Here is a 12,162-nt window from a genome sequence, read left to right on the forward strand (position 1 = left end):
CAAAATGCTAACATGAATACAAGAGAACATCTTTCCCTTATTACAAACTTCAAATCACAATCTAAGCATGTATAAACACATTGCTGTCTGAACAACTAAAGGCTGGAATATACTGTCATGCCACGTAGCTTACATCCCCTCTGACGGGGTCTTGTTTGATTTATAGTTCTTCTGTGGGGGGTGGCGCCACACTTGTAATTCTCTTCTAAAACACTAAGGGGCAGTGTCTCTAGAATAAGTAACTGCAGCTGTCGTTGATGAGATACTGTATTTCCTTCTTGTGAAGAGTGACGATAGACCACCACAACATCGACATCTTTGTCTGCACTGGAACTAATCATTCAAAATCATCAGTTGACCTTTAATGGACGTTTCTTATAAAGTTAAAGTCCCAACGATAGTCACACACACACTAGGTGTGGTGAAATTATCCTCTGCATTTGACCCATCCATGGGAGGTGAAGGGAGCAGTGAGCAGCAGGGGTGGCCGCGCTCGGGAATCATAAACCAGAGGAAAATAAGTTTGTGGAGACTGACTGTGCAACTTCTGAACAAGTCGCGGCAAAGGACGCTATTATTATTTGCAATGCTATTCGGCCATTCGGGACAAGGGATCAGAAAGAGCTATTATGTAATTTTAAGTTTAAAAAAAAAAGTTAAATAACTAGTGTAAGGTAACGAGATGCTGGTGCAAATCTGTGTGGTCATGTTCAAAGTTCACGTTTGTAAATGCACCGTGCCTGAAAGATTGACGAAGAATGAGAAGTGTTGTGTTAAAAACAAAACAAATAAAAAGACAAGTGCGCACGAAAAGGAATGTGTGTCAGGATTGAACCTGTTGTTAGCACAACATTGGCAGTAAAAGTTAAAAAGTTTTGTACTTTGTGACTTCTGGACGTAACAACAACACAAACTGAGAAACGACACATTCAGTAATTATTTTTAGAGCGCACCTAGATATTAAGTACACAATATCAGTTGTCATGCAAATGTTTAATCACTGTTGTTTCATTTCATACAATAATTTGAGCATTTCACGCACAAAGTCTGCTCGCCTGTTTTCAGAGACTCTCTTTGGCAAAAACTGACCAATCACGTAAGCCTTGCAAGAAGCGACGTGGGGTTGGGGGACAAGATGGCGTCGCAGGTTACGTGACGCAAGATTTTACACCAGGCTTAATATATTTGTGCACATTGAACATATAGGATGTGAGTTATTAGATCTATACTCAGAAGATATGACACGGAGGCGTCAACAACAGAAAGTGAACACTTGTGACGTCACATAAATCTGACATGCAATCCTTGTTTTGCTTTTATAATTAAAGCACAACCTTTACAAATACAAAGGCAAGATAGACACGGCTCTTAAGAACTAAGAACAATATTTAATGTTTCTTTTGCCAAGTATACTGTGTCGATGTGATTTTTTGAATAAATCTTGGTACTTTATGAGCAAATCCAACAATACCATTATAATAACGATAACCGTGATATGAAATGTTAATTTTGTTACATCCCTTTTAGGTTGCAATGTACACTTGAGCAAAGCTGCTAAAATAATGTACATTTTCTTCCATTCTCATTCCTTGTTGTTATAAAGGCCAATCTTGCGGTCCATACATACCTGTATTCTTAGCGCGTGGTGGGGCTCTGGATGCTTGGACTAGAAGCAGGTCGGAAAAAAAGCTTCTCCTTTCTTCTTCCCCTGGTGGGTGTAGGGTAATCACCTCCCCATATGCCTTATGGAACATACTCCTCACCTGCAGGCATGATGACAATAATACTTTATAAGAGAAAAGCGTTGCTTCGCTTCACTTCAGCACGGTGATGGGAGTTCAAGGCCACACCTGCTGGGAAGACCCTTTTTTGCTGACCAGGCAGGTCTTTTCCACTTTATAAGCCATTCGTTCTTCTGTCTGACATCAATCCTTCTTATCTCTGACTTGAATGTTCCCTCTCTGATTCACATTTTGGGCTTGTTGGAATCAGTGCTCTCTTCTCAGATAAGGAAAATTAGGAAAAAAAAAAAATTTTTTTAAAAAAGAATAAAATTGGGGGGAATTATCTAACAGTGCAGTCTTTGTAGCACACGATTAGTGATCATCCCTCACTGTTTTTCATCATGATATAGTCTGCAGGGTGCTAACATGCAGTGGGATGGATAATGCGGGGTATTGTAGCCCGGAAGAGTTAGGGTTGCAGGACATTCTGGGTATTTGTTCTGTTGTGTTTATGTTGTGTTACAGTGCGGATGTTCTCCTGAAATGTGTTTGTCATTCTTGTTTGGTGTGGTTTCACAGTGTGGCGCATATTTGTAACAGTGTTAAAGTTGTTTATAGGGCCACCGTCAGTGTGACCTGTATGTCTGTTGATCAAGTATGTCTTGCAGTCATTTACGTGTGTCTGTAAAAGCCGCATACAACATGTGACTGTGCCGGCCCGCTGTTTGTAGATGCAGCGGACGCGACGACAGGTTGTAGAGGACGCTAAAGGCAGTGCCATCACGGCACGCCCTCAATGTTGATGACCGGGTGAATATCGGGAGAAATTCGGGAGAATGGTTGTCCCGGGAGATTTTCGGGTGAGGCACTGAAATTCGGAAGTCTCCCGGAAAAATCGGGAGGGTTGGCAAGTATGGGCGCAAATAGATATTTGACAGACATTGGAACTAATTCAAACACCCTTTTTTCTAGACAAGAAAAACATCATACTTATTATAGGATCTCTTTCTTTTCTGCTTCCCAACTATCTCCGTCTCCCCACACACTAAAGCAATCCAGCCCTTACAAGGTAACCCCCAATGGGTGGTCCTGACTGCATGACTCTCAGTGGTAGAAGAATAAATCCTGCAGCAAGGATGGTAAAGCCAGGACACAAGACAGCTGGAAATGCAGGAGAGTGGGATTAAATGAAAGGAAAGGTCTCACCTCTTCAGACAGCTGTGAGTAGGAGGTCTCTGCCGTGGCGAGGATGAGGACGGGGCAGAAGGAGGGCACATCCTGTAGCAAGGTGAGGAAGGTGCTCTTCATAGTATCACTCACTGTCTCCCACCATTCGGAGATATGCGGCACAAACACCACGCTGGGAACGCTACGGCAGGCCTCCCGGAAAACCTGAAGGTGCATTTTTCAGGAGGTTAAAGAGCTAGATGTTGTTGTGAACCTTTTTTTGTACGTTACCTGAGCACATGACTCCTCTGGCGTCTTGGCGCTGATGGAGTAAAGAGTAGGCAGGTCAAGGCGGTGCACCGGCAGCTTGTCAAGGTGATGTAGCAAGGCGGGTGCAAGGTGGGAGCTTTGTCCAGAGCCCGGAGACCCAGCCAGGAGCAGACGGGGCCGGTATGCTGTGGGCTGTTGGAGGGCGGAGCTGCAATGGTGAGCAAAACTGACCAATTAATTGCTTGGTTGCATATGATGTCACATCCGGCTCACGTCTGGCACGTTGAATACGCGTAGTGGTCAAGCCAGCGTCTATTCTCATTGGGTACTAGGAGCCATTTAGCCTTGGCCTATGATTGCCTTTGTTTTTGGCTGTACGAAACATTCAAATCGCGAAAAGGATAAAAGTTACTTCAGAGTTTCTCGAGAGGTAATCAAGAAGGGCGGAAGACAAAGATTTTACAAAACGACGAGAAAAGTAGCACGCACTCCAGTCTAACGGAGCAGAGTCGAAGAATGCATGAGTTTGCAGTGATCACCTCGTTAAAGGTTTGCCTATTAGACTTTTAACGTTTAGTGTTTCCCATTTAAGTATTATCTTGACAATATTTGTATTTCTTAAAACACATTTTTGCGACGAGTGTTTCGTAAAGCACCAACTCAGTGAGTCTAAATAAAATAAATCAAATGTGAGCCAAAATAAACGAGTTAAACTTTTAACAAAGGCAGCAATCATAAATTAAGCTTTCAGCATATACACAATGTTGACATCTATAGTTATATTTTCATAAAGACGGGAAAAAACATGCATACTCTTAAATGGCGCGTGCAACAAACATGGCTGTAGATGCAAAGTTAAATCAAGAAATACAACCTTTACCGAGCGCAAAAATGATGCGCATTTATCCAGGAAAGTCTTGATACCAATGTCCTTGACCCAGCCACACACAAATAAGTTGTAGACCTCCATACTTTTCCAAGTTTTAATTTGTTTTGTTGTGCAGAATGATGTCTGGAGCACAATAATTCGACATGTCTGGAAACACGACCAACGGATAATACTTGATATAAACTCGACACATTTTTTGGGATATAAAGTATAGAGATAGATTACATTGCATGGTTAGATTTTTTTCTCGTATCTTCTTTTTGCAGGAAGACCAAGGCCTATTGTATACTCAGACCGTTTGTGCACTGCTTGCTGCACAACAGCAATCTCGGCTCGGTTGAACACCACTGTTTTTCACTTCCGCGAATAAGTCACGTGTCGGATTCATTTTCCTGAGGGAACTCTCCTGAAGGAATCAATAAAGTACTATCTATCTCTCTATCTACAAGCAATTGGAACTAAAAGCAGAAGATGCGGTTTTTATGTAGAATGGAATAGTAGATAACTCACAAGGTGCAATGAATGAAGGGTCTGTGCATTGCAGAGGACAACAAACTCGTCGGGGATCCAGCAGACTGGTTTTCGTAGATGGAAACGTCCTCATTATCGTCATTGCTGTACAAGTCGTCTTCAAGCAGCTGATTGTCATCGCCTAACACTGACAAATTCAGAGCTTTAATAACTATACAAATAATACATCTCAACAGGAAAATTCAGACACAAACATGGAGGTAGGTGCCAACCCAAATAAGGATTGTGTGGGTCTCTGCATTCTGTGTTGTATTAAGTATGATTTAAACAAGTGAATGCATTAAAGGGCTATTAAAATAAAACATTTTGGAGCTGCACTGTGTAAACTTTGGACATCTCTGGTGTAAACAAACCTCTACTGACTGGTGAAAGGGAGTAAGCGTGTTGAAAAAGTGATTTAAATAAATGCCAAGCGAGGAAAACGTACGTGATAAATTAAAACGGCTGGAAAAGGGGGGGGGGGGGACTACCACCAACATTGAGTTGGGGTTCTTTCGATCTGTGAGTCGACACACAATTTAACTTCATGACTGTTGACAAGCTGATCAAGCTGTTAGCACATTGTAGCTTGCCTCGCGTCAGCTAGTAAGGATCCAGCACCCCCATAGCCTCCTGAATCACATAGGGAAGATATGTTTTAAGTGAAGTAGTAATCTTTACCATGTGTGTCCCTGTAGTTACACTGAACGTGAGGGAAGACTCGGACGAGAGCTTTGAGCACCAAGGAGAAGGAGCCGGCCAGTAGGGGCCTCAGGATGGGCGACAGCGCTCGGCCAGAGGGAGCCAGGGCCCTCTGGGAGGCCGGGACGATGGACTTCATGGCCCTGCTGAAGTCGCCCGGGCCCAGCACGATGGAGGCCACATCCAACTGCAACTTGACACTGCTGCCATATATCTGAGGGTAGCGGCGGCGCAGTGCCACCAGGGCCGCCTCTGTGCAAAGTGCTTTGATGTCGGCACCACAGTAACCTGGACAGCAAAACAGTAAACTTTTACAAAAACTTGTCCCACCAAATAGAAACATTGAAAGATATTGTTAATTACAAAATAACAGTAATATTATTATAATTTTGGTTTATTATGTTTTACACTTATAATATATAAAATGTTGTATCAAATCACTGTTAAGGTTGTGCAATATAGGTATACGATAAAAATAATATACATTTAGCCAATGATAGCGCTTTCAATACTATCATGTCGTGAAGATGCATGTACATACATATATAATTATATACAGGTAAAAGCCAGTAAATTAGAATATTTTGAAAAACTTGATTTATTTCAGTAATTGCATTCAAAAGGTGTAACTTGTACATTATATTTATTCATTGCACACAGACTGATGCATTCAAATGTTTATTTCATTTAATTTTGATGATTTGAAGTGGCAACAAATGAAAATCCAAAATTCCGTGTGTCACAAAATTAGAATATTACTTAAGGCTAATACAAAAAAGGGATTTTTAGAAATGTTGGCCAACTGAAAAGTATGAAAATGAAAAATATGAGCATGTACAATACTCAATACTTGGTTGGAGCTCCTTTTGCCTCAATTACTGCGTTAATGCGGCGTGGCATGGAGTCGATGAGTTTCTGGCACTGCTCAGGTGTTATGAGAGCCCAGGTTGCTCTGATAGTGGCCTTCAACTCTTCTGCGTTTTTGGGTCTGGCATTCTGCATCTTCCTTTTCACAATACCCCACAGATTTTCTATGGGGCTAAGGTCAGGGGAGTTGGCGGGCCAATTTAGAACAGAAATACCATGGTCCGTAAACCAGGCACGGGTAGATTTTGCGCTGTGTGCAGGCGCCAAGTCCTGTTGGAACTTTAAATCTCCATCTCCATAGAGCAGGTCAGCAGCAGGAAGCATGAAGTGCTCTAAAACTTGCTGGTAGACGGCTGCGTTGACCCTGGATCTCAGGAAACAGAGTGGACCGACACCAGCTGGACTGCTGCTGAGTGGTCCAAAGTCATGTTTTCTGACGAAAGCAAATTTTGCATTTCCTTTGGAAATCGAGGTCCCAGAGTCTGGAGGAAGACAGGAGAGGCACAGGATCCACGTTGCCTGAAGTCTAGTGTAAAGTTTCCACCATCAGTGATGGTTTGGGGTGCCATGTCATCTGCTGGTGTCGGTCCACTCTGTTTCCTGAGATCCAGGGTTTTTTCTCGATGCTAACAAATATCACCAAAGACGCTATAATGTAGTCATCCATGTCGAATAAAGCACTTGGATTTCCTGCACAACAACAACTAAGCTTTTAGTTTCCGTTATGAAAATGGTCAACAAACACACGATGGATTGGACCAACAATTACAATATTTATTACAACGACTTAACATGATGTTAGTTTATTTGCACAACCAACTCTTTGTAGTTATATTTAGGCATAGCAACCACAAAAAAACAAATGCAACCTATTGTCCTTTCTTTAGGTTTAGTTCTGCTATCAAACACTACTAATACAACTCGAATGCATCATAAATGATAAATGGGTTATACTTGTATAGCGCTTTTCTACCTTCAAGGTACTCAAAGCGCTTTGACAGTATTTCCACATTCACCCATTCACACACACATTCACACACTGATGGCGGGAGCTGCCATGCAAGGCGCTAACCAGCAGCCATCAGGAGCAAGGGGTGAAGTGTCTTGCCCAAGGACACAACGGACGTGACTAGGATGGTAGAAGGTGGGGATTGAACCCCAGTACCCAGCAACCCTCCGATTGCTGGCACGGCCACTCTACCGACTTCGCCACGCCGTCCCCTCACAGATGGTTTCTCAAACAAATCAAATGTTCAAACAAACATTTTAAAAAGTGATCGCTGCACACACAAGAGGTCCAATTTGTATTACACGAGATGATGAAAGTGATATTTTTAAGAGCCATTTTCTTCTCCGCATTTTCGTTTTTTTCCCCGACTGTATTACCGGTACCTTTAAGAACCACTTCTTTCGGGACTCTATGAAAGCTCCTTCTTATCTCTCTATTGAACGACTGGAACACCCAAGAACAGAAAAGCAATACAGCATTTTCTGATCAAACTCTACACTCACTTCTCCCTTGTTTTAATGCTACGCTCGAGCTAAGCCACGAAGAAGTAAAACGGATGTGACATCATATGCAACCCTCCCATAGTACGTAAATAATACACTATAAATGATATATTCATTCTTAAAATATAGCACTTAAATTTGTTTTCAAGTTAAAAAAAAACATTTCTCAGAGGAACAATATATATATGTGGGCTTTGTACCGAGGATGTCGTTGTGGCTTGTGCAGCCCTTTGAGACACTTGTGATTTAGGGCTATATAAATAAAGATTGATTGATTGATTGATTGATATATTAGGGCTGCAACAACTAATCGATTAAAATCAATTATAAAAATAGTTGGCGATTAATTTAGTCATCGATTCGTTGGATCTATGCTATGCGCATGCGCAGAAGCTATTTTTATTTATTTATTATTTTTATAAACCTTTATTTATAAACTGCAACATTTACAAACAGCTGAGAAACAATAATCAAAATAAGTATGGTGCCAGTATGCTGTTTTTTTTTCCAATAAAATACTGGAAAGGATAGAAATGTAGTTTGTCACTTTTATCCGATTATCAATCGATTAATCGAAGTAATAATGGACAGATTAATCGATTATCAAATTAGTTGTTAGTTGCAGCCCTAATATATATATATATATATATATATATATATATATATATATATATATATATATATATTATGCTAAGTAGGCAGGTTGGGGTGTCTTACCGACACATTTTTCTGCAAGTTCGTCCACAAACGGCTCGGACAATTTGGGATTCCAGTCCCGAGTGTGAATCTGCAAGATGCGCTTTCTGGCCTGTTGAAGAAAGGGATGGTGAAAAAACAAAGGGGAAGACATTCTCTAGCAAGCAAGAATTATGGCTCAAGTCTTGTACGTAATGACAGTACAAAGTGTGGTTTGAAAATGTCTTTTGTAGCTGTCACATTTAAAGGAAATATGCCTTGGATGTTGAATAAAAGAAAACAGGAGTTTCATAACTATTAAAACTTGGAGCTCTTATTCCGAGCTGACACCCACAAAGACAGGAGGTTAGCTTCTTGTGTTGTATCATCAGCACAGAACTCTCACTTTGACAAACAGATGTTTAAGAGCAAAGTGCTCACTATGGTGAAGAACGGGCAACCCCTTGTTCATCATATTTCATCACATTTGCAGCATTGGAGTAGTGCTGACAAGGCTGGATTTACGCAGGTTTCAGTATTGTAACATGCAGTCAAGAATAGGTCTGGGAAGCCATGTTTTTTAATATGTCACTTTTGCAACATTGGTTGGGTTCTTAATAGCCCAAGGGTTGCATGTATAAAATATGTTGCTTTTATAAAACACAAAATTTTGCATGCATTACTTTGTCTGATTGTGCTTGCCAATATAGTCATTCTGTGGTTGAAAGACATTTCTGGCAGGTTTTTGGAAAACCAAACTGCTGTCATGACCACAACTCTCACCGTCTTGTCGGGCAGGTCAAACAGAAACTCCCGGTCGAAGCGGCCGGGCCTCCGTAGCGCCGGGTCGATAGAGTCAAGTCTGTTGGTAGCACCGATGACCACTATCTCGCCGCGGCTGTCCAAGCCGTCCATCAAGGCCAGCAGAGTGGACACAATGGAACTAGACGATAGGGGTAGGTGGATAATATATTCAATACAAAAATAAGGATAGCATAATAAATTACATAACACTGCAATTGGAATTCAAACAGAAACAAAAGCATCTCTTTTGGTTTCTGCAATGTCATAATCGCCATAATCATGTGAATGCTGAGAGAAGAGTGTCACACTTAACAAGTATCTCAAATGCTATGATAGGGTAGCATATCCCTGTACAAAGAACACTTTAAGGGGAACATTATCACAATTTCAGAAGGGTTAAAACCATTAAAAATCAGTTCCCGTGGCTTATTTTATTTTTCAAAGTTTTTTTCAAAATTTTACCCATCACGCAATATCCCTAAAAAAAGCTTCAAAGTGCCTGATTTTAACCATCGTTGTATACACCCGTCCATTTTCCTGTGACGTCAAATAGTGATGCCGATACAAACAAACATGGCGGATAGAACAGCAAGGAATAGCGACATTAGCTCGGATTCAGACTCGTATTTCAGCGGCTTAAGCGATTCAACAGATTACGCATGTATTGAAACGGATGGTTGTAGTGTGGAGGCAGGTAGTGAAAATGAAATTGAAGAAGAAACTGAAGCTATTGAGCCATATCGGTTTGAACCGTATGCAACCGAAAACGACGAAAACGACACGACAGCCAGCGACACGGGAGAAAGCGAAGACGAATTTGGCGATCGCCTTCTAACCAACGATTGGTATGTGTTTGTTTGGCATTAAAGGAAACTAACAACTATGAACTAGGTTTACAGCATATGAAATACATTTGACAACAACATGCACTTTGAGAGTGCAGACAGCCCAGTTTTCATCAATTAATATATTCTGTAGACATACCCTCATCCGCTCGCAGATTTCTTTGACTTTATCGTTGGAAATGCATCTGCTTTGAATGTCGCAGGATATCCACACATTCTTGCCATCTCTGTCGTAGCATAGCTTTCGTCGGTAAAGTGTGCGGAACAAACGTCCAATTTCTTGCCACTTTCGCATCTTTGGGCCACTGGTGCAACTTGAATCCGTCCCTGTTCGTGTTGTTACACCCGCCGACAACACACAGACGAGGCATGATGTCTCCAAGGTACGGAAAACAGTCGAAAAAACGGAAAATAACAGAGCTGATTTGACTCGGTGCTTGTAATGTGTTTGAGAAAATGGCGGATTGCTTCCCGTTGTGACGTCATCGCTCCGAGAGCGAATAATAGAAAGGCGTTTAATTCGCCAAAATTCACCCATTTAGAGTTCGGAAATCGGTAAAAAAAATATATGGTCTTTTTTCTGCATCAAGGTATATATTGACGCTTACATAGGTCTGGTGATAATGTTCCCCTTTAAAACTTACATTCTTGTCCCATCTGTGCTGAACTGGGCTTTTATTTGGTTTGCTCTCATTGTTTTTACATTCTATTTGCACTACAGGATCACATTGTTTTATTTGTATATACTCTATTCATAATATATTCCTATTAACCTAAGCTATTTATAACCTGCTCTATGTAATGTTCTATTCAAATGATTACGTAAATAATATAATTATTGTGGTACTTGAGCTAAATTTGAGACCTTGGCCACTAAATATTATGCCATTCTTTGATATTTCAGTCATATTTGTATACATTTTTTTACTGCTTTCGTAAGAATGTGAGATGGCCAAAACAATAAATTCTGTCGGTTGTGTGCAGAGCAGTGCAGTATTGAGTTGCAACCAGCAGAGGTGCTGTTGATCCAGCCATAGCTAGTTTGATGCCCACGAAAGGCCATAATCATGCAAATGTGTTATGTGGAAAATCGCACAATATTGCATGTACTGTAAACGAATTTGAACTTTTTAGATGAATTAACTGTTCTTCCATAGTTTTTGTCTTACCTGTGGATTTGATCTTGCCTACTAGAGCGAACTGGTGCCAAACCATCGATCTCGTCAAAGAAGATGATGGACGGCCTCATCAGGTAGGCCTGATTAGGATTAATAAAACATAATTGTTAGTTAGCGCACTCAAGAATTGGCATTCAAGCAATCCTAAGGTTTTGTAAGTCACCTGGTCAAAGAGCAGGCGCAGCTGGCGCTCCGATTCGCCAACCCACTTGCTGAGGCAGTCGGCACCTTTCCTCATGAAGAAAGCTATCTTGCGTTCTCCCTGGCTACACTCGTTGGCAAGAGCCCGAGCCACCAAGGTCTTTCCTGTCCCCGGAGGGCCGTAAAACAAACACCCCCTGCAAGACCAGAGGGAGCACAATAAGTACCAAACTTTTAAGTGTTTTATATCAATGTAGCAGGAGAAAAAAGTTGCACTAACCTTGGTGGCTGAATCTTGAACCTTTCAAAAACTTCTGGGTAGACGAGTGGGAACACAACCATCTCCTTCAGTGACTGAATGTGATTGCTCAGGCCGCCCACATGGTCAAATTTTACCTGATTTGACAAAATCCAAAAGTTTTTTTGAATTGTCAATGGAAATACAATACTTAAGTACAGTGGTAACTCGGGGATACGAGTTTAATAGGTTCTGTGACCCAGCTCATTCCTCTGGAAAACATGGTTCTCTGTTTTGCAGTCTTTTTTGTACAATGGGGTATTTGTGACATCACAGATTGGGAGATTACTTATTTGGGCATTTTTTGTGGGCCTACATGATCTCTGCCAGGCCCACATGATCTCTGCCAGGCCCCTTCTCTCTGCTTCTGATGCCTTTAGCCTCCAGCGTAATTCCTTTTCGTTTCATGCTATATACTTTGTTTATTTGTCCACAACATTTTACCTGGGAATTGTGTCAACATGGACAAGTACGTACAAGTTAAATTATCTGTTAAACTCAAACGAAAAAAAGGGCAAATGCGACATTACAATTTGGTTAGAGGAAACAAGAAAAAGGTAGGATAAATTCATGTTTTCAT

At 41.2% G+C, this 12,162-nt stretch overlaps 1 protein-coding gene across 3 annotated transcripts in view; it reads right to left on the reverse strand.

The window, feature by feature from the left end:
• The window catches only part of atad2b (ATPase family AAA domain containing 2B), a 126,596-nt gene that overhangs the window by 81,649 nt on the left and 32,785 nt on the right, over positions 1-12,162 (reverse strand). For all 3 annotated transcript variants that reach the window (XM_061929419.1, XM_061929417.1, XM_061929420.1), the window contains exons 11-20: positions 11,565-11,680; positions 11,307-11,481; positions 11,135-11,223; positions 9,100-9,259; positions 8,359-8,449; positions 5,242-5,550; positions 4,561-4,708; positions 3,183-3,369; positions 2,931-3,116; positions 1,628-1,763 (exon numbers count right to left, since the gene is read on the reverse strand). In XM_061929419.1, coding sequence (XP_061785403.1) covers positions 1,628-1,763; positions 2,931-3,116; positions 3,183-3,369; positions 4,561-4,708; positions 5,242-5,550; positions 8,359-8,449; positions 9,100-9,259; positions 11,135-11,223; positions 11,307-11,481; positions 11,565-11,680 — 1,597 coding nt within the window. The remainder of the gene's footprint in view (positions 1-1,627; positions 1,764-2,930; positions 3,117-3,182; positions 3,370-4,560; positions 4,709-5,241; positions 5,551-8,358; positions 8,450-9,099; positions 9,260-11,134; positions 11,224-11,306; positions 11,482-11,564; positions 11,681-12,162) is intronic.

Source organism: Nerophis lumbriciformis, linkage group LG34, assembly GCF_033978685.3.
Source record: "Nerophis lumbriciformis linkage group LG34, RoL_Nlum_v2.1, whole genome shotgun sequence".
Lineage (NCBI taxonomy): Eukaryota > Metazoa > Chordata > Actinopteri > Syngnathiformes > Syngnathidae > Nerophis > Nerophis lumbriciformis.